A 23737-nucleotide genomic window follows, 5' to 3' on the forward strand; every position below is an offset into this window, starting at 1 on the left:
AACACTATAACAATGAAGGGGAGGATGAGGGTGGTGACAGGGTAATTCTTAAAAACTTATGCTCTCTGGAATTGACTCAGAGAGGGAAGAACAGCCAGATTCATTGGGGTGCAGAATCCAATCTTAACTTACAGAAAATTAGAAGAGTCAGAATAAGAAAGGGGTGGTAGAGAGCAGCGTAATATAAGGGAGGGAGAAATTGGGAGGCGATTAAAAAGCCCTATAGAGAAGCAAGAGAGGAAAAAGAAGGGAGTGGGTGGGAAGGGGATTAATATCACAGAGAGAGAAGGGGGGACTGATTAAAAGCAAAACACTGCTGTGGAGGGAAAGAGAGAAAGATCAAGATTAAAAAAGGAAATCAAGATGGAGGGGAATATATATATAGTAATCATAACTGTGAACATAAACAGGATGAACTTACCCAAAAAATGAAGGCAGAGAGCAGATTGGATTAAAAAACAGAATCCTACTGTATGTTGTTTACAAGAAACACATTTGAGGCAGGTAGACACACACAGAGTAAAGGTAAAAGGCTGGAGCAGCATCTACTGGGCTCCAACTGAGACAAAGAAAACAGGAGTGGCAATCATGATCTCAGACAAAACTAAAGTAAAAATAGATTTGATTTAAAGAGACAAAGAAGGTAGTTCCATCTTGATAAAGAACAGTATAGACAATGAAAAAATATCAGTACTCAACATATATGTACTTAATGGTATAGCATCCAGATTTTTTTAAGGAGAAAATAAAGGAATTTAAGGAAGAAATAAATAGTAAAACTATTTTTACTGTTGGGGGACCTCAATCTTCCACTATCAGAATTAGATAAATGTAACCAAAAAAATAAAAAAGAAAGAAGTAAGGGAAGTAAATGAAATTTTAGAAAAGTTAAGAGCTAAAAAACAGAAAGAAAATCATGGACCAATCTCCTTAATGAACATAGATGATTCAAAGACCTTAAATAAAATAGTAGCAAAGAGACTAGAGCAATATATCACAACAATTATACACTATGACCAGGTGGGATTTATACCTGAACTGCAAGGATAGTTTAATATTGGGAAGACTATTATGACTATGACTATCAACACAATTGACCATATCAATAATAAAACTAACAGAAATCACAAGATTATCTCTATAGATGCAGAAAAAGCCTTTGACAAACAAAATACAGCACCTATTCCTATTGAAAACACTAGAAAGTATAGGAATAAAAGGGCCTTTCCTCAAAATAAGTAGCACTTATCTAAAACCATCAGCAAGTACCAGATCTGCAATGGTGATAAGTTAGAAACCTTCCCAATAAGATCAGGAGTGAAACAAGGATGCCCATTATCACCACTATTATTTAATATTGTACTAGAAATTTTAGCTATAGCAACTAGAGAAGAAAAAGAAATTGAAGGAATTAAAATAGGCAATGAATAAATTAAACTCACTCTTTGTCAATGAAATGATGGTATACTTAGATAATTCTAGAAAATCAACTAAAAAGCTAGTAGAAATAATTAATAACTTAAGCAAAGTTGCAGAATACAAAATAAACCCACTTAAATTATCAGTATTTTTATATATTCCAACAAAAATCAGTAGCAAGAGTTAGAAAGAGAAACTCCATTTAAAATCAGATAATTTTGACAATATAAAATATTTGAGAATCTATCTGCCAAGACAAACACAGAAATTATATGAACACAATTATAAAACACTTTCCACATAAACAAAATTTGATCTAAACAACTGGAAAAACATTAATTGCTCATGGGTAGGACAAGTTATTATAATAAAAATGATAATCTACCTAATATACTTATACCATAGAATATCTATCAAACTACCAAAAATTATTTTATAGGACTAGAAAAAATGATAATAAAATTCATCTGGAAGAACAAAAGACCAAGAATATCAAAGGAACAAAAAAAATGTGACTGATGGTGGTCTAGCAGTACCAGATCTTAAATTGTACTATAAAGCGGTGATCATCAAAATAATCTGCTTGTGGCTAAGAGATAGAAAATTAGATCAATGGAAGAAACTAATAATAATTGACCTCAACAAGCTAGTGCTTGATAAACCCAAAGATCCCAGCTTTTGGTATAAGAACTCACTATTTGAAAAAACCTGCTGGGAAAACTGGAACACAGTATGACAAAAATTAGATTTAGATCAGTATCTCACACTCTATACCAAGAAAAGTTGAAAATGGATATATGACTTAAACATAAAGAGTGATATAAGTAAATTAGGTGAACGTAGAATAATTTACCTATTTGATCTAAGGAGAAAGGGAGAATATAAGATCAAATAAGAAATAGAGAACATTACAAGATGAAAAATGAATAATTTTGTTTAAATTAAAAAGGGGTTGTACAGACAAAACCAGTCAAACCAAATTTAGAAGGGAAGCAACAAGCTGGGGAAAAGTTTGTTTTTTTTTATAACAAATTTCTCTGATAAAGGTCTAATTTCTCAAATATAGAAAGAAATTTTATTTCATCAAATTTTAAGAAACCAAGCCACTCCCCAATTGACAAATGGTCAAGGAATATGAATGAGCAGTTTTCAGATGATGAAATCAAAGCTATTAATAATCAATATCATTAATCAAAAATGAAAAAATGGTCTAAATTCCTCTTGATTAGAGAAATGCAAATCAAATAACTAAGGTGCCACCTTACATCTAGCAGATTGGCCAATATGACAGCAAAGGAAAATAATCAATGTTGGAGGGGATGTAACAAAATTGAGACCCTAATGCACCGCTGGTGAAGTTGTGAATTGATGCAACCATTCTAGAAGGCAATTTGGAATTATGCCCAAAGGGCTTTAAAAGAATGCATACTTTTGATCCAGCAATAGGTCTGTATCCCAAAGAGATTTTTTTAAATGGGGATGGACCTGTTTGTACAAAAATATGTATAGCTGCAACTTTTTTGTGGTGACAAAAAATTGGAAACTGAGGGGGAATGTCCCTCAATTAGGGAATGGTTGAACAAACTTATCTATAAATAGTGATGGAATACTATTGTAATATAAGGAACAATGAACAGGATGATTTCATAAAGAACTGGAAAGACCTACATGATCTAATATGGAGTCAAATAATCAGAACCATTATATACAATAACTGAAATATTGTGGGATGATCAAATGTAATAGCAATACAATGATCCAAGACAAATTTGAGGGACTTATGAAAAAGAATGCCATATACATCTAGAGAAAAAACTGTTAAAGCAGAAATGCAGAAAAAAAATGATTTAGCACTTATTTGGATATATGATTTGGGGGTGGGTTTTATAAGATTACTCTCTTACAAATAATGAATAATATGGAAATCGGTTTTGAGTGATAATATATGTATAACCCAATGGAACTGCTTGTCAATTCTGTGAGGGGGAGAGAAAAGGGGAGGGAGACAACATGAATTATGTAACCTTGGAAAATTTATGTGTAAATTTGTTGCTGGAATAAAACAAAAAAATTTTTAATAAAAAGTATTTTTAATAAAAAGTATTGCTAATAAGACAAAGGGTTTTAAAAAAACTAATATGCATGTGGGGAAAAATGCATCATATGGCCTTGCTTACTGAGATGTCTGTAGCATATCTTGTTTACAACACTGGTCAGGTCAGACAAATGGAAGTGAATGACCGGAAGTCAGGAGAGAAATAAGGGTTCAATATATAGATCCAGAAATTATCTGTGTAGAAATGATAACTAAACCCATGGGAGCTGTTGATTTTACTAAATAAGAGAACATATAAAGAGAAGAGGCCCCAGGACAGCATCCTGAGGTACACATAACTGTACAAAGAAATAGAACCAAAAAGCAGTTATGAAAACCCAGAATGAAGAAAGGTCAACAGCATTAGAATACCACAGAGAAGTCAAGGACAGGTAATGAGAAAAAACCACTTGGTTCATCAATTAAGAGATCATTGGTAACTGTGGAGAAGCAGTTTCGGAAAGTAGAAAGCTAGACTGTAAACAGTTCAGAACTAGTATCCTAGAGATAATGGGTATAGACAATTCTTGCTATTAATGAAAGAAGACATATGGCAACAGTTTGAAGGGATGATAGATCATGGTAGTGAGGTTTTTTTCAAGATAATAGGGACTTGGGCATATTTGTAGGTAGCAGGGAAAAAAACAGTAAAACAGGAAGAGACTAAAACATTCCATAAATAATGTGAGAGAACACTGGGGCTAGAATGAAAATGGGATTCATCAACAAGAGTTTAGAGGGGCTAACAACACTTACTACTGTGATAGGATTTGATGTTCAATGTATCTAAATGTGCTTTGTAATATGCCTACATGCCCAATAGACTTTCTGTTGAGGTCTGATAACATAATTTCTTTTTTCAAAGGAAAATTTTTGAATGTTGTTAGTTTGATGCTAATTTGATATCCTTTACTCACCCTCTGGAAAATTCTAGAAACCTCAGTTAAAAGGGCTTCTCTTTCCTGAATATTGTAGATGTCATTGAATAAGATTATTACCAGACAGTAGCAGGCCATGCTTATCACTATCAGTACAATAGCACCTCCCAGTGACGAAGTCTAACATTACTGAATGTCTGAATGTCTAGAATGAATGTCTGCACTTGTAATTCCATTACAAACAGATACTCCTAATGAGGAAACTTCCTTTGCCTAGGCAGATCTTCACATTCTATGATTTAGTTTTAGAGTTGCCTGGGGGCACTGAAAAGTCAAAGTGACTTTGTCAGGATCATAAACCAATATGGGTCAGAGCTAGGACTTAAGATTTGGATTGTCAAGATTCTGAAAAGAAAGGCAGTTTCTATTGTATCATAATACAATTCCTCTTGCTGATAATTTAGAAAATACAAAAGTAATCATGTTTTTTTGGTGCTATCAAAAGATGCTATTACAAGATGACCAGTTGAATACCCAGGACATTATAAAACATGGGCATCAGTTATTCTGTATTGCAATAAGGGAGAGACACTTTAGAAAAAACCTGAGAGAGATCTATCAGGAGATATCTCCCAGACACATCCTTTGCTTTCCCTTCAGCCTTCTCCTTCTGTCTTGGCCCTTTCCTGTGCCTCCTAACCTCTCATCAAATATTATAAGTATTGTGAAGATAGGATTAACTCTCTCCTTGTCTTTTTTTAGCTAAACAAATCAAGAACTTAAAGTACCCCTACTTACACACACACACACACACACACACACTTGGGCAATGCTAGGCAAATTGAAAGACTGCAATTGATTCCCTTAAAGTGGGGGAGTGACAGGAAGTGATGTGGAGAAAACTGTTTTAAAAAGGCCAGCCTGAGGACTAATTCATTCTCTCTGTGTTCGTGAGCCAGACTGGAGGAGACTCTTTCCCTGGATCCTGCATCGACTTGAGGTAGTGAGTGGAATGATTTCTTCTTTGGTTCTTCAGTGAGAAGACCCTCTCTGCTCATTGGCACTTTGGTGGGACACTCCCTTCAGTCTAAGTTCTGGTGAGATTCTTGGCAGTCTTAAGCCTTGTGTGCACTGTAGGTTGTTGGCAGATTCTTCAGCATCTCCTGGCTCTTCAGATTTCAGCTTCCTGATTAGAACTTTGGATTCTGGTGAGATTTGCATTCAGATTTGCATTTGTAGTCTACAGACATTAGGATTAAGCTTGGGGTATTTGTAGCTAGGCAGTACTTTTTGTCTCTTTATCTACATTTTTCCACTTTCACTATTTTCCACTTCTTTGTAAATAAAGCTGCTAAAAGTCATTTTTACTTAAGCAGTAATGTTTTTAAATTGGCGACCAGAATATTACTTTAGAACTTTCATATTAGAATAAAAAGCTAAATTTAAATTCTTACAGTATACAGGGAGATAAATATTATAAAATACATAAGACTGTAACCTTAGAGCTAAAAGAGAACTCGGGTCTCCAGTTCCAAAATCCTCGATTTACAAAAGAGGAAATGAGGACCCAGAATGTCTAGAGTTCTTGTGGTACTATAGAAAGAACACTGCTTTGAAGTTGAGGGATCTAGATATAAATCCCCCTTCTTATGAATGCCTGAACAGTTCTGGCCTTATAAGATTCCTCATCTATAAAATGACAGAGTTGGACTGAATGATTTCTGAGGTCCCTTCCACTTCTAATCTGTGCTCCCAAGTACCAGGATTACACATTTAATGAACTATCCTAAAATATGCACCAAGTAGCTTCTCTGACTCCATACTAAGCTCTTTCTATTACACCTCCTTCATCACCAGCAATGTCCTTAAAACCAAAAGACCCTTCATATGAAGCCATGACTCCAACAGCAACTACTTTACCACCCATATTTTTATTCTGTGGATGAAAAAAAGGATACAGTCAGCATGTCCAGAGCCTGGCTGAATTGCATTTTGAATGTCTTCCAGCAGTTCAAAATCTGGTAGCATTAGATGTCTGTGAACAGTAATATTCTGATACTGATCCCCAGAGGCAAGGTCATTCTTAGTGGTATCTGTGCCAAAAAGAACTAAAGCAATTTCATCTTTGCTTTCAGCAAACACCTGAAGAAAAAAATAAGGCAATAAATTATAAAATTTGTATAATGCAACTTTCATACATGATAAACCTAACCTTTCATGTTGCTGTCAGAGAAGAAGATATCAATGTCACTTCCTACAACAAGGCTCAAAAGACCTCTGTTGGCAGAAGTTAAGCTAGATGGCAATATCTTTATTACACTAAGACTTTTAGTGGATTTTAGCCCCAATATAAGCATTAGTAAAAATCAGAAAAAGCCACACTAAGTGGTTTCCAACTTACTCAAATTCTATAATTCTTATAATAAACTAGCAGTCAGAGATGAGGTAAAAAAAAAATTGTAACCAGAACCAAAATAACATTCATTCCATTTAATTACTAAAGTTGTTTTACTTGGATTTCAGAGGTAAAAAAGGCAGCTATAACTGTGTGCATTATTTAGTTTGCTCATTACTCATAGGCCTGTTGAAGATCATATAAGATAATTCATCTAAAATCACTTTGAAAAATCTAAAGTGGACTTAACCTTCTCTATAATTAACACCTTAATAGAGTTTCTTAGTTTTGTCTATTTATTCCAAGAAGATAAATGTACAAAACAACTTGACCCCTATGCTTACTCCCAATCAATATTATTCATTTTGAGAATACATAAGACTTTTTAAGCTATAAGAAGCAGGTTTAAGACTATATGCTAATAAAAGGGCAGCTAGGTGGTTCAGTGGATAGAGGCAGGCCTGAAGTTGGGAGGTCCCAAGTTCAAATCTGACATCAGACACATCCTGTGTCACACTGGGCAAGTCACTTATTGTCTAGCCATTATTGTTCTTCTGCCTTGGAACCTTGATACCTAGTATTATTCAAAGACAAGGTAAGGGCTTAAAAAAGAAAAGAAAAAAAGACTGTATACTAATAGTTATAAGTGTATTTGTTTAACCATGAAAATGTCCTCCAACTATATGGCCTGATGAATAAATGCCAACATGAGGGTGGGATCATCTAAACCTTCAGACCTTTGCCCTGACATTTTTCACTCACCCAACTTGGGAGAGATAACCAATCATTACTCATCTTATGACCCTTTAGTCAATGATGGGTATACACCCTGCCCATCCTGTCAGTAGAAATGACCCTTATCTTGCCTTTCTTGTGACTTTTCATTAAAGTCCTCTAGTTATTTTAGGAGTCCAGCCCTTTGTAATTTCCCTTGATTGGCCCATTTGACTACTGGACTTTAGCAGTGAAATTCTGCTTACTTGTTTACCTACCTTTTGCTATGGCTAAGGCTTGGGTGGATGGAGATCTATCTGCTCACCCACTGTCTCAGGACCACTAATGTGAATTTTGTGAAACCATTAATAAACTTGTATATTTTATGGTGCACCATCTGACTCTCTGTGACTTGAGGGTTATAAAATCTTTACTGAGGAGAAAGGAGTCACCTCAGATCATGAGGAAAATCTGAAGTCCTATTTATTGATGAGGACTAGGTCCCTTTAATAAATGGTTACTGGCTTGGAGTTCTGCCTCAGTGGTTTTTATTGCATATCTGACACTGCTTTGATGACATTATGGCAACCCCAGAGAGAACAAGAAGGCATGAATCCATACTTCCTTGGGCTCTAGGGCCTGCTCTCTTCCCAAGGACCCAGATGAAAAGCTAGTGCCCATATGAATTTTCACCAACAGCTCCCACACAAACATCCAAGAACATTGGATTCCCCCTACCTTTCAACACCTAAATTCTCTAAGCCTAAAGTAAGCCTCTGCAAAACTATAGATTGGTGAGTTTATCTTCAAATTCTTCCTTTCCCAAAATCTTTTTCTTAAAGGGATGTCTCCAAATTAGATTAAGTGGGACTATCTGGGTTTATGACACAATTATGTGAATTAATAAGCTCTAGAGCATTTATATAATTTTTTTAAATTATGTGGGCTTATTTTCAACTGTAAAACTTTGGTTGATTTTTTTTCTTTCTCTTATAGAACTAAGGATGTGTAACAATCATTGCTACTTCTTTTTAAGTCAGCCAGCAAGAAAAAATTCACAATATTTAAAAATAAGTTTTGTCCTTCATCTTAGTAATATTAAAGGAAGATGGCATAAATTGTATTGATTTTTAAATTACTCTACCCCCTTTATAAAAGATTTGGGGGTATTAATGGACTGGTCTTGGGAACCCAAAGGCCTATTAGCTCAAAAATTGGAAATTAGAGAACTTACTAAAAGAATCTAAAAGAATTAGCCTAGGACAGTGACGGCGAACCTTTTAGAGATGGAGTCACTGGTTCTGGGCCAGGACCTCACCCCACCTCATCCCCCTCAGACAGAGTGCTATGCCCACCCCACCCCACATGCTGGCTATGTCCTGCCTCGCCTCACTCCACACAGGGAAGGGAGGAAGCACTACCATGGGGTTGCTGTATGAGAAACATCCTCCGCAAGTATAGAGAGGGGGAGTGGAATGGCCTGAGCATTCCACTCCTCTCCAGCTCTGCCACCTGAGAACCACCCACCTTACTCCCTGTATGTTCCTACTGGGCTACTAAGGCAGAGGGGTGGGGATGGAAAAATATGCCATCAGGCACAGTGGAGAGGGGTAGGGGGAGCAGCTCCACCACAGTCCCTCTGCCTTTCTAGTAACAAACTCAGTGGGGTGAGGTGGGGAAGGATGGTGGCTGAGTGCCCATAGACAGCTCTTCGTGCCACCTTTGGCATCCATGCCATAGGCTTGTCATCACTAGCCTAAGACTTCATAAAGAGATATAGACAAGTATGGTTCTCTTCAGTCCTTTTAGCAACAGCTAGAACTATCTTAAAGGAGGAAACCATCAGGGTTAGAAAATATCAGGAATTAGTCTTAGGGACAGTACTCTGGGAATCTTCTGAGACAATATCCCAGGAATTAGTCTCAGGGAATAGTTCCACCAAGAGTCTCTTAAGAGAGGTCCCTCAGAGGTTTCCACTCTTGGATGGGAAAACTCACAGATAAGCTGTGGTCAGGCAGAGAATCTATTAAACTATCTTGACTAAAAAAAAATTGAATGTGTAATATTATAATATTGTCTTTTGATATTCAGTGTTAGTCTAGCATCATAGTTATTGTTATACTGATAAAATGGGGAATGTTAATAATATATTAAAAGATATTCTATTAAGAAAATTATTGCTAACCTGGGATCAAGGAAGAAAATTTTGTGATACCATCAATTTCCCCATGTTGTGTAAGAATCTGTTTTATCTGTGCTGTCAGTGCTTTGTGCTAATCTATTTTAGAAGAAGCATCCAAGTATTTGTTTTGAGCTATGCTTTTTGCTTTAATCTGCTCAAAAAAAAAAAGGAAAAGATGGTATAAAGTAAAACTTCACAAATATTCAGAAAGATATCTCTTTCCTCTCCCAAGACACCCATCCTGGCCACATTAAAGGTTTCAGAGATGAAAGACAGACACTAATAAATTAAAGACTAAGTGTGAAGCAAAGTAAAAATAGATTTCTATTGAAATTTTCTAAATTATAATTTGGATGGTTTTATGAATTATCAATTAGTTTTTGGGGGTACAAATAAATTTATAAAGTTTTAAGAACTATTTTACTGATCATGACATCTGTTTAAAAGAGAGTTCTCTTGGGAGTAAAAACACCAAGGAAAAGCAACTGCTTGACTACAGGGGTTAAGGGGACATGTCTGAGGAGAGACTCTAAATGAACACTCTAATGCAAATACCAACAACATGGAAATGGGTTCGAATCAAGAACACATGTGAAACCCAGTGGAATCATGCATTGGCTATGGGGGGGGGGGGGGGGAGGGGAGGGAAGAAAATGATCTTTGTCTCCAATGAATAATGTTTTGAAATGACCAAATAAAATATTGTTTAAAAAAAAAAAACAGTTCTCTGACTCAAGTCTCATTTGAGCAAAAGCAGCCAGTTTCACTTTTTTTAAACCCTTACTTTCTGTTAAAGAATTGAAACTAATTATTGGTTCCAAAGTAGAAGAGCAGTAATGGCTAGGCAACTAGGGTTAAGTGACTTGTCCAGGATCTGCTAGGAAATGTCTGAGGTCACATTTGAGCAGGTCCTCCCAACTCCAGATCTGGCTCTCTATGCACTGAGCCATCTACCTGGCCCCAGTTCTACTTTCAGATCACAGAAAGTCCCCTCTTTTTTTTTTTGTAGGAGCCTCTCAGTCCTTTTTCATTTCCCTCAATTACCCACCATTGAGAGGGGATTCTGACCACATGATTACTCAGCTTTGGGGATGGGATTCTGCCCACTTGATTGCCTACCTTTTGCTATGACTTGGGTGAAAATCTCACCCATTACTCAGGACCACTGATGTGAATTTTGTGAAAACACAAAAGAAAATTTGAATTTTATGGTGTACCATCTGGACTGTATGGGACTTGAGGGTTATAAAATCTGTACTGAGGCGCAAGGGGGCATCTCAGATCATGAGGAAAAACTAAGGTCCCATTCATTGAAAGGGCCCAGGTACCTTTAACAAATAGTTATTGGGCTGTAGTTCTACCTCAGGAGTTTTGTGTACCAATGTAGAAAACAATTCTATAGTTACCTGCCGCTGCAAAAACATGGTCATCACTTTCTTGGCTTGTTCAAACGAAGACTCCTCACCAGGAAAAGAGTTGTTCATGGTAAAGCTCACATCTAGGCACAGCACTACAGCTGCCTGAAGGGAAAATTCCAGAAGTTATTAGAAGATACCCAGTTGCAGGCAACTAAGCCGATTAGAAGAAACCTGCCTATTGCATATATCACTTGCAGAACTCGTAATGACATTTGTATTTATAATGAACAGAAATATAAACTCTTTTGATATTTTTATCTTTATCACAAAAAAGCTAAAATAATCCTGATACTTTCAGAAATTGATCCAAAATGTCACCTTTTTTAAAAAACTTCTAACTGTAGGATTTCAAGACTTAAGATTTCACTGGTATTCCTTCCCCAATAAAGATCACAAATCCTGTGTACCAAAGTAAGACAACTGCATGGATTCCTGTGAACAACAACAAAAAAATCATCTAGTGGCCAACCTTCTAAAAATAAACTTCTCCAAACTTAGCTAGGTGGATTCTAGGAAAAATCAAGTGTAGTACAGTGGAAAGGGCAGAATTTGATATCAAATTCTGTGCCAAATTTGTGTACATATATTTGTACTCTGTAGGAGAAAAACAGTATACAAATATATAGAAAGGAATATGGGAAGTGAGCATTAGATACACTTGAATGGAAATGTATAAAGGAGAGTTGAATACAAGTATACACACACACACACACACACACACACACACACACACACACACACACACCACTCTTCTGAAGAGCAATTTGGAACCATGCCCAAAGGGCCAGGAAAATGTGCATTCCCAAAAATATCACTATTAGGTCTGTATTTTGAAAAGATCAAAGATAGGGGGAAACTATATGAACACAACTACAAAACACTCGCCACACAACTAAAACTAGACTTGAGCAAATGGAAAAACATTAACTGCTCATGGATAGGACGAGCCAATATAATAAAAATGACCATCCTACCCAAACTTATTTATCTATTTAGTGCCATACCCATTGAACTACCAAAATACTTCTTCACTGATTTAGAAAAAAACATAACAAAGTTCATTTGGAAGAACAAAAGATCAAGGATATCCAGGGAAATAATGAAAAAAAAACACATATGATGGGGGCCTTGCAGTCCCTGACCTTAAACTATATTACAAAGCAGCAGTCATCAAAACAATTTGGTACTGGCTAAGAAACAGAAAGGAAGATCAGTGGAATAGACTGGGGGAAAGCGACCTCAGCAAGACAGTATACGATAAACCCAAAGATCCCAGCTTTTGGGACAAAAATACACTATTCGATAAAAACTGCTGGGAAAATTGGAAGACAGTGTGGGAGAGACTAGGAATAGATCAACACCTCACACCCTACACCAAGATAAATTCAAAATGGGTGAGTGACTTAAACATAAAGAAGGAAACCATAAGTAAATTGGGTAAACACAGAATAGTATACATGTCAGACCTTTGGGAGGGGAAAGGCTTTAAAACCAAGCAAGACATAGAAAGAATCACAAAATGTAAAATAAATAATTTTGACTACATCAAACTAAAAAGCTTTTGTACAAACAAAACCAATGTAACTAAAATCAGAAGGGAAACAACAAATTGGGAAAAAATCTTCATAGAAACCTCTGACAAAGGTTTAATTACTCATATTTATAAAGAGCTAAATCAATTGTACAAAAAATCAAGCCATTCTCCAATTGATAAATGGGCAAGGGACATGGATAGGCAGTTCTCAGATAAAGAAATCAAAACTATTAATAAGCACATGAAGAAGTGTTCTAAATCTCTTATAATCAGAGAGATGCAAATCAAAACAACTCTGAGGTATCACCTCACACCTAGCAGATTGGCTAACATAACAGCAAAGGAAAGTAATGAATGCTGGAGGGGATGTGGCAAAGTAGGGACATTAATTCATTGCTGGTGGAGTTGTGAACTGATCCAACCATTCTGGAGGGCAATTTGGAACTATGCCCAAAGGGCGACAAAGGAATATCTACCCTTTGATCCAGCCATAGCACTGCTGGGTCTGTACCCCAAAGAGATAATGGACAAAAAGACTTGTACAAAAATATTCATAGCTGCGCTCTTTGTGGTGGCCCAAAACTGGAAAACGAGGGGATGCCCATCAATTGGGGAATGGCTGAGCAAATTGTGGTATATGCTGGTGATGGAATACTATTGTGCTAAAAGGAATAATAAAGTGGAGGAGTTCCATGGAGACTGGAACAACCTCCAGGAAGTGATGCAGAGCGAGAGGAGCAGAACCAGGAGAACATTGTACACAGAGACTAATACACTGTGGTATAATCGAACGTAATGGACGTCTCCATTAATGGCGGTGTAATGTCCCCGAACAATTTGCAGGGACCCAGGAGAAAAAAACACTATTCATAAGCAAAGGATAAACTATGTGAGTGGAAACACCGAGGAAAAGCAACTGCCTGAATACAGCGGTTGAGGGGACATGACAGAGGAGAGACTCTAAATGAACACTCTAATGCAAATATTATCAACAAAGCAATGGGTTCAAATCAAGAAAACATCTAATGCCCAGTGGATTTACGTGTCGGCTATGGGGGGTGGGGGGGAGGAAAAGAAAATGATCTATGTCTTTAACGAATAATGCTTGGAAATGACCAAATAAAATATATTTTAAAAAAAATTGTATCTAATGTAAAAAAGTTTTAAAAAAGCAGCAAATTCTACCCGTTTCCCTTTTCTACACTAGTTTAATTCCTTTTACTCTTCCTTTTCCCCTCTTTAGACTCCCCCAAAATGGAACTAACTCATTACCAATAACAACTGTTTTTCTTATTTGAATCCCTCAATATCCTTTAAAAATACTAAGATTCTGAAGTGGCATGGGTCCCTTATATATATTATATATGATATAATTAGCATTATATCATATGCTGTCTTCCAAATGCTCAAATAAATTAGTCTTTTTAGGTTTTTTTTCTTGATTCTTGTGTTTCTAGTCTGAAGTTTCTACAAAGCCCTGCTTTTTTTTTTTTATCATAAATGCTTTAAAAATTCTGTATTCTATTAAAGATCTACTTTTTTCCCCTAAAGGGGGAATGTGGTAGAAGCAGGAATGAAATAAAGGTTAATGTTGGGATAGGTGGTGGTGTTTTTATTGGAAAGAAAATTCAGTGTAATTTTGAATTGTTGATTGAAGGAAATATAGTCAGAGTTGATGAATGAATTATCCCTATGTAGTGTGAACTTTAGATTATTCCACCCTGCTTAGTCTAACAAAAACAGGAATGTCTACACCCATACTTAAGGATTGAGTATTTAGGAGGATGGCCTAGGACAGACATGTGCTAGCAAATGACAAATCAGTGTTTCAGACAAAAGAGTGGTTGCCATAAACTGTGAACGCAAAAATATGGGTTCAAGACTTTGAATTGCCAAAAGCATAAAGATAATTTTTAGTGTCTTGATTTAAATAAAAAATAAGTAGTCGCCATGGGAAAAATTCCCAAATATGAAATACCCAAGGGTTTTATGGAGATTTTAATTAATACAAATGAAGGAATTAAAGAAAGGGAGAGAGACCGAGTAAGAGGAAATAATAGGAAGGCTAGGGCCTAGGCCAATGGCCTAGACCTTTCTTTTAAGAGAGAAAACTAAGTCAGTCTTTAATCATTCACCACAAGCAAAACTCTAGTGTTCAGAGAGACCCTCCAGTTCAGCTCCTGAACTCAACTGATCCGAACTCCCCTGAACTGGTTCAGACAGCTCCTTTTAAAGAGAATTTTCTCCTATGTCACCTCCCCTAAGTTTTCACATTACCAATCACAGTAGATACTTTTTCAAAGGACTGACCATTCTTAATTTACATCTTGTTATCACTTTCTCTGGGTAGACTAAAACTTCTGAGTAATTCACATCTCTTTGCTAAGCTTGCCCTTTTAGTGATTAATTTAACCTTCATAGGTACTTAGCACCCTTTTGTATTAGATCTAAAAATATACCTAGCTTAAGGGCTTTTGCCTCACTATAAGTATGAGTTAAATACTTTTTCATTGTTCAGTAAGGAGATTTACAACTTTATCTTCCCCTTAAGGTATGCCTAAATATGGGTGGAGTAAGGTTAAGTTCTCAATACATTCCTGACCAAATATCTGCATTGTTTAAATGGGGAATAACCTAACCAAATCTTCTAAGGTTAGAGTCTGAGAAAATTTAAGATTCACAGCAGAAACAGCTGACAGACCCCTGGGCTGTCCTAAGTCAAGCTTAAGCTACCATTGGTACAGATGAGATGCAGTAAAGTGATGTAAAAACCGGCTATATATTTGGCATCACTTCCTCTCTCCAGCCTTTTTGGCAGCGGAGAGGTGGCTGGTGGCAGCCTGCTGAGCATTTTGGCATCTTTGGGTGGCGGTTGCTATAATCCAGGTTTAGCAGTGAGTTTTCCTTGATACCATACTGGAGGAAGCTGAGTAGCCTAGTTCAGGTGAGGCATCTTTACTGAGCTCACTCAGAGTTTAGGCTGATTCTTTCTTCTTTACCTGCCAAACACTATCCTCTTAAAAAAGTCACTAATCTTCTTCAGAGACCTCGTGGCAGAGGACTTTGAATTCCCCCTAGCACAGGCCAGGTGGGAGAAATTCTACACCTTTCCCTCTCCCTTCTCCTTAATTCCTTCCCTCTACATTAATTAAACCACCATAAATTTGCAATCTGACTTGGGTATTTTATTTGGGATATTCCCAGGCAACCAAAATTAATTTAGATTAGGTCACAACCCTAAAATTATCCTTACAGTAGAAGAATAGATTTAAATTTTATTTAAATTTATTATTAAATTGAATTTAAATAAAAAATAGATTAAATTTAAATAAAATAAATTTAAATTAATGTGGGATTAAGATAATAACAGCTATTCATCCTATGTGGGCAACTGATGAACAGACTAGGATTTTTCACAAGTGTGTTTGGTTAAGGCCTCCTCATCAGCCTAGGATAGTTGATAAGAAACTTTGGGTAACTTCTTGGACTCAGAAAGGAAAGAAACAACTCCTAGTTGTATAGCAAGGGTTAATGTTATTAGAAATGATGCTCATTGATCAGAAAGGTGGAATAGGGTTCATTGGTTGATTATTGAGACCTTGTAACAACTGAATATAACAATTATTGATGCTATAACTTGGGTTAAAAAATATCTGACTGCAGATTCTGTGGTATGTGTATGGTGTGGGTAGGTTATTATTGGGATAATAGCTAATTGTTCATTTCTAGATCAATTCAGGTTGTTAATCAGTGGTTACTAATTTAGAGTAAAATGCTCAGCTTTTTAGAGTAAGTTAATTTTGGTGATAAGCCTCCATCCCTTACCTTTTGAAATATTATATTGTAAAATAGATGTTTATAATAGAAGCTACCAGATTTTGAATGATTCTGTGGTTTCCTGGTACTTGAACTGCTTCTTTCTTGAATTGCTTGAGGTATTTTTACCTTGATGTGGCAGCTTTGGATTTTGGCTATGACATTCCTGAGACTTTTCCTTTTGAAGAGTTTTTTAAGATAGATCTGAACAGTTTTCATTTGTTTCTTGAAATACAATTACCCAGGCTTTAAAAAAAAAAATTACTCTCCAGGGAACCTAATGATTTTTAAATATTCTATCCTTAGTATGTTTTCTAAGCCAGTTTCTGATATAAGATCTTACATTTTCTTGATCTGTTGTCTTCAATGTTTTGATTTTATTCCAGTATTTCTTACAGACTGGTGGAGTCCTTAGTTTCTGGTCTAGATTTTAGGAATTCTCTTCTGTAAGTTTTGCTACTTGTTCTTCTAAGCTGTTTATTTTCAATTCTTTCCTGCAGATATACATTTTGCTTTATTTCTTCTAGGCATTCATGTAGTAATCCTCCTTGAAAGCTCATTTCTGCTTGTAGTTGTTATAGTTACTTATTCCTTTTTTGGGGAGGAATTTCTAGAGATACTTTTTTTAAAATACAGTTTCGTGTTTTCCTTGATTTATTCATCTTTCTAACTTTGGTTCAATTAAGGCATTGTACTAGGCCTAGGTCCTAGGCTCTAAAGAGTTTTTTCCTTTTGTTGGATTGGACCTATTTGGTCTCATGATGATTCACTTGGGTGTCTATGCTCACCTTTGCCTCCCTGGGTTAGGATACTCTTCCAAATTTTTGCTGCTTGGAGTGAAAATTTTTGGAACCCTCTCAGAACACAACATTAGAGTTCTAAGAGCCCTCAGGCCTGGGGTGGCCTATCTTAGTGCTGCATTACTGTGCTAATTATTATCTGCTACTATTCCCTGGGGGGTTCCAAGGATCTCATACTGGTAAGCTTTCTCAGTATCTTTTGTTCTAGCTGCCACCACATAGAGCCTTGCAGGCTACATGTGCCTGACTCATCTGTAGTTACATTGGCTTGAGTTTTGCCAGAAGCCAGGCTTTTACATGTTTCTTGTGCATTTTTTAGATGAAAGAAGGCACTTGAAGCTTTTTATTTAATTTCCTAGTAATTTTTCCATCAAGTACAAATAGCAGGCTTTTGCCAGGATCAGTATATGGGTACTGGATCGTCCCCTCATGTCCAGACACATAGCTTGAGCAGAGGTATATTACATACTTTTCAAAAAGCAAACTTCAAATAATGAAGACTTAATGGTTTCATGTGCAATTCTGCTTCTGTTTTTCTTTATGGATATGCAAATGCAGAATAACCAAATATTAAGATTTTTTTAAAAAATATGCTGATGACACAAAGCTGAGAGGGATAAGTAACAATATGTTATATGCTAACAGCATCAAGGTAGATAGCAATTTCACTGTACTTTTCCCTGGTCAGACCACATCTAAATTACAATATTAAAAACACTGAGAGAGAACAAGTTGCTAAATGGGTGAGAAATCTACTTACATAAGGAAATGAACAATAAAACTCATCAAATATCTGAAGAGCTATCAAATGGAAAATGACAAATTTAGGTTGCACATTCCTGAGTACAACACTGCCAGAATGCCAGAATGTTAAAGCTAAGAGCACAAGAACATCTAAACCAACTCAAGAACATTGTACTTGGAGTCAGAGGCCTTCATCTCAAATCCCACAATCTATCTGCCCCAACATCTCTGGAACTCAAGAGTCTTAATTATAAAATAAGGGAATTTGATTAGCTAACCTCTATGGTACCTTCCAGTTCTAAACCTATGATTCTAGAATCGTCTCATTTTAGAGATGAGAAATGGATATCTCCAAGGGCAGAATTAATCTGCCTCTTTACATTCTAATGGTAGGTAGATTTTGGAACTTTCTTATGATTGTTCATCATCCATATTCTATTCCCTAACTATGGGTAACTTAGACCCAATTTTGTTTTTTCTCTATTTTCTTTTCCTAGGTGACCAATTTGTCCTATAACATCAGTTTATATGAATGCCTCCCAAATAAAACACAGATGTCTGTAAAGTAAATGAAAGAATTCTGGAAGGCATTCCTTTTCAGAACTGTTTCATCCACATTAAAAATCTGTTGATTAACATTTCCTAACTTCTGTTTGCTTCAAAATGGCAGTTCTTTTGGCCACTAGGGCCACCTCTCTGGCAGATCTTCCAATTAGGAGGATATTAAAATAATTCAGGAGAGAAGTGATGAAGGCCTGTACTCAGATGGCAGATTTGACAATTGTGGAAACATAACTGACAAGATATAGCAACTGTATACTTGAACATTGAATGAAAGAGTTAAGAGTTGAAGATGAGACTAAAGTTGTGAAAACTTGAGTGACTGAAAGATGGTGATGCCCTTGACAATAACTAGAAAATTTGGAAGGGGAATGGTTTTGGAGTGAAAGTTAATGTGTTCAATTTTGGACAAGTTGAGTTTAAGATATCCAGTTAGAGATGTTCAAGAGGCAGTTTGAGATATATAAAAAATAGACTCGAATACAGGACTACAATCCCCACAAGCCTTTGCTCCACTTCCCCAAAATGCTTTGTAATCTCACAGGAATTCTGAGGTGGGCCGAGATCGAGGAAGGATTTAAGCTGGTGGCAAATGTTTTTTGGGTCACTCTTCTTTTGGACTTCCGTTTTGGAGAAGACGTGGCTCTTTCCATAATGTAGGTGAGGTCTTGTCTAGGCCTCTGGCCTAGGCACGTTTTCCTTATCCTGTATTTTCTTTAATCCTTAATCCTTAATAAACCTCAAAAAAATATAATACTCCTTGCAGAGAGAAACTAATTTCTACCTGCCTCAGTCTCCCCATATTCCTAAATTTTAATCTTTACAGATATGAGACTAGATAGAGGTCAGGAGAGAAATTAGGGCTGGTTAATTAGGACTGAAAATCCTTTGCATGGGGAGAATTGAGTGCATAGGAGCTAATGAAATCACATTTAATTATTTGTACACATTTCCTCTCCCCTCAACCTAAAGAATGTAAGTTCTTTGACAGTCTAGACCAATAATGTTGAACTTTTTAGAAGGGTAGGTGATATCCTCAGGCTTTTGTGGAAAGGGGGAGGGGAGCAGCCCAGAACCCATCCATCTGGCTTTCTAGTAACAAATTCTTGCAAACTCTGTGCTGGGGCAATGGTGGGCATGCCTAGAGAGGGATCTGAGTGCCCCATTTGTCACACATGCCATAGGTTTACCACCACAGATCTAGACTGTCACCTTTGTATACCCAGAACTTAGTCAGTGACTTGCACATAGTAAGAATTTAATAAATGCTTAATGAATGAATCCTAAATACCTCATATAAAAAATGAGTAGGACTATAAGACTAAAAGCCCTTTCAATATTATAGTTTATTTTTATTATTTATATTATATGTGATTTATTATTATTGAATAGTTATTTTATATTTCTATGATGGTATAAACCCAACTAGAGTGGCAAAATGGTTCTGAAGGGTCTGACAGGCACCATCCAGTTGGGCCCTCTACCTCATTATTAGAGCCTTTTGACACAGGATATAGAACACTGGGCTTCTCTTGGACCACTTGCAAGAAAATATTGCATTAAGTGGATTTACTCTTGTATTCCTTACTTAAAATATAAAAAGTAGGTTTTTCTTTCATTCCATTTTTTCTATAGGGAATACAATGTCTAGATTTTCCTAATACCTATTCCCAACACCATGAAGCAACCAACATTTATTAAGCACTTACTTTGTTTTAGGGAAAAGGCAAAAATTCCCACTCACATCCTAATGGAGAAAAACATGTAAATAACTAGGTAGGTTCATGAACCAAAACAAAATGTTAAGGGGAAAAAAAAGTTAGGGTGTTGGGTACAATTAGTGAGTCTCAGAGTTGGAAAGGATATCAGAAACTATCTAGATCAAGTTATAAGCTATGTCACCTCTAAGGCCAGCCCCCACGTGGATGTTATTCATTTTTCACTGAGAAGCTTCACCTTCAGTGAGGGAGGATCTCATTATCACCTAAAACATCCCATTTTGGTTAAAAAAGTTTTTCCCTATCTCAAGTAAAAGCCTATTTTTTTTTAATTTGTAAAAGATTTTTAGAAAAATTTATAAAATATGTATTTATTAAAGTTTCTCTGAAACTCGTACCCTCTAGGATAGAGGTTCTCAACCTGTCAATTTGTAGCAATGAGAATGCATAATGCATATCAGGTATTTACATTCCGAATCATAACTGTAGCAAAATTACAGTTTTGAAGTAGCCACCAAAATAATGTTTTGGTTTGGGGTCACTGCAACATGAGGAACTGTATTGCAGTGTAACGGCATTAGAAAGGTTGAGAACCACTGGTCTAGGACCTAGTTCTCTCTTCTGGAAGCCAAGCTGAATAATTTAAATCCCTTTTGTCTCAAAGACCCAATAGGGATTACAGTATTTCAAACTAGAAGCATGTGACTTAGTGCTTTAAAGCCCATAGAGGTGAAGTAATTTGACCAAAGTCACACAGCATTATGGCAGTTACCTTTCTCGTTTTTTGCTTTATTAAAAAAACAAACCTACCTTTTTTTTTAGTATCAATTCTAAGACAAAGGGCAGCAAGGGTAAGGAAACCAAGGTTAAGTGACTTGCCCAGCATTATACAACTAGGAAATGTCTGAAGTCATATCTGAATACAGGTCCTCCAGGCTTCAGGTCTGGCACTCATCTGGAACTCATCCACTGCGCTACCTAGCTGCCCCAGGGTTCCCTTTCAAAGATTGGTTCTCTGACTCTAAATCCTGGGTTCGCTGTACTTAAAGCACTTGAGCTCTATTCCTCTCACCCACCTCCACCTCCTCTATTTTATCTTCTGTATAGGAAGCACCCATTCCCCAAGTCCTTCCTCTACCAGAAAATTTGGCTACAAGCCACCCGCTGGCAGAAGAACCACTAGAACCATCAAACTGTAAGTTCTGAGTTCAGAACTGGAAGAGGTCTTAAGAGATAATTTTCTGGGGTTTCTAAAGCTGAAGTCTGTGAACTTGTTTTTAAAAAAAAAAATTTTACATTTCAATATAATTATATTTTACTATTTCAATTATGTCAACAATCATGTCAATACATTTAAATTATATTTCAAATATATTTCAGCATGTCAACAAGACTTTTCATTATATCAATATCAATAAGATATATTTCAGTATAATCATTTCAATTATACTTCAACATATTTCAATTTATTTCAATATTTTAATATAATACATTTCAATACAATTAGCTTTCTATGTAATCCTGTGTATTTTATTTTATGCCTTTAAACATATTCTATAGATTGTCTCCATTTTAGTCTACAGTTTCAGAGAGTAAGCTCCCTGAGGGCAGGGACCACCGTTAGCCTTTCTTTGTGTACAGAGCCTAGCACAAAGGAGGGTCTTCTTAAACGTTTGTTGACTGACTGAATAACTGACCGAGAAGGCGTCCTAGTCACACAACGGGATAGAGCTCCCTAGGTCGGGAGTCCGACCTCATTGGGCAGAAGGGACACTGAGGCCAGAGGGCTGGGTCAAAGCTTTGCGTCTCTTCCCCTCCCCCATCCCATTCTCTTGGGACCTAGGACTGCTCGCGCCGAACAGAAACTTCGGGACAGCAATCCTGGGTCCAAGTATCACCTCAGACGCTTCCTAATAGTATGAGCCTGAACAAACCACTTAATCCCCATTGCGCCTCCCTTACCGCTCTTCTGTCTTGGAACCAATACACAGCACTGACGCTAAGATAGAAGGTAAGGCGGAGAGCGCTAGTTCAGAGGACCCCGCTACTGCCTGAGTTAGCCTGACTCTCCCGCCCTTCCTCCCGCTCGCGCCCGCAACAGCCCAGAGGGAGCGTCGGGCCAGATTCTCTCCCTTCCTTGGACCTCACTCTACCTTATTCCCTGACCACGCCATCTTGCCTCCCCGTGCGAGAGCCTCTACGTTGTCTCTTCCGAACGGGAACTAAAATTTCAGCAACTTCGGTTCCGGAGGAAAACCCAGACGCAGGAACCGGGGTGGGGAAAAAGAAAGGAGAGACTCAGAGCGCAGGCGCACCAACTGGAACCAGAGAGCCGGAAATCTGTGCGAGAGAGAAGGAAGGGAGTGCTAGGACTGTGCGCTAGAGCGTCGCGCATGCCTACTTGGTACTGGGTACCTCGCCTCCCCCACCTCCTTGCAACCTTGAGTCCTCAACCCTGCCTAGTCTGGAGAGCATGTTACAACTTAGTAATATTTGTTCCCTTCTCCTACATTGTAACCAGCACCAGGGAAACAAAATAAGTAAAATCATGGTTCACTTGCCTACTTTTCTCCTTTTAGATTTCCTCGGAACTCTAGTTATTCTCCCAACACAATTATTTTACAAGATTATAGAAAGGTCTTGATGTGTAAGCAGTTTTAGAAAATAGGATATTCGACTGTTGGACCTAAAAGGGACCTTGGGACCCAGATTGTGAGAAGATAGAATGCAAGAGCTAGAAGCAGGTTTAGAAAACAATACTCTGAAGAACAAGAATGGAAAACAGTACTGAGTACTAATATCATAGAAATAGATGGGTTACAGGACAAGCATGGGGGCTGACAGGTGGACACTAAGTGTTCCAGTGGTACCCATGAAATGTCAGGAAAAAGCAAGGAAAGCCAGTACACTGCAGGATTTCCCTTTGCAAACGTCTAGGAGGACTAGAGCTATTATGGGCATATATGGTCTATATTTTGAGAACTTCTGAAATGATGTAATCAGAGATCCACCTTAGAATCTGAGGCAGATGGTATAGTAAATAAAGCAGGGACCTTGGAGTAATGACGATTCAAGTTCAATTCTGGCTTCTGATCCCTGCCAATCATGTACAAACCATTTAACTATCATTTGCCTCAGCTTCCCCTTCTAAAAAATAGGGATAATAATAGTACCTACCTCCCATACTTGTTATGAGAATCAAATATGATAATATCAGTAAAGTCCAAATCAAAAAAGCACTATATAAGTGTTAGCACCTATTATTATATACTTAAAACAAGGATACTCATGGCAGAGAAGATTTCATGGAAGTTTAGCAGTGGCAGCTTCTGTGGTCTCACCCTGAGTCTTACAGAGATATATAGAGAGAGGAGACTCATGATGAAGTCTAGAAAGTCACTGAGATTTCAAACAAGATTTTTTTTACAAGTTTAAATTACTTATCTTTATATGAATTGATGCT

At 37.0% G+C, this 23737-nt stretch overlaps 1 protein-coding gene across 2 annotated transcripts in view; it reads right to left on the reverse strand.

Annotated features, from left to right (window-relative positions):
- XRCC5 (X-ray repair cross complementing 5) overlaps positions 1-22643 on the reverse strand; it is a 167959-nt gene extending 145316 nt beyond the window's left edge. The window contains exons 1-3 of one of the 2 annotated variants that reach the window (XM_016425099.2): positions 22428-22643; positions 11090-11203; positions 6351-6534 (exon numbers count right to left, since the gene is read on the reverse strand). In XM_016425099.2, coding sequence (XP_016280585.2) covers positions 6351-6534; positions 11090-11203; positions 22428-22448 — 319 coding nt within the window. In that variant the 5' untranslated portion in view covers positions 22449-22643. The remainder of the gene's footprint in view (positions 1-6350; positions 6535-11089; positions 11204-22427) is intronic. The other variant, XM_016425100.2, reaches the window with a different exon arrangement.
- Between the last annotated feature and the right edge of the window lie 1094 nt (positions 22644-23737).

This window comes from Monodelphis domestica, chromosome 8 (assembly GCF_027887165.1).
Source record: "Monodelphis domestica isolate mMonDom1 chromosome 8, mMonDom1.pri, whole genome shotgun sequence".
Lineage (NCBI taxonomy): Eukaryota > Metazoa > Chordata > Mammalia > Didelphimorphia > Didelphidae > Monodelphis > Monodelphis domestica.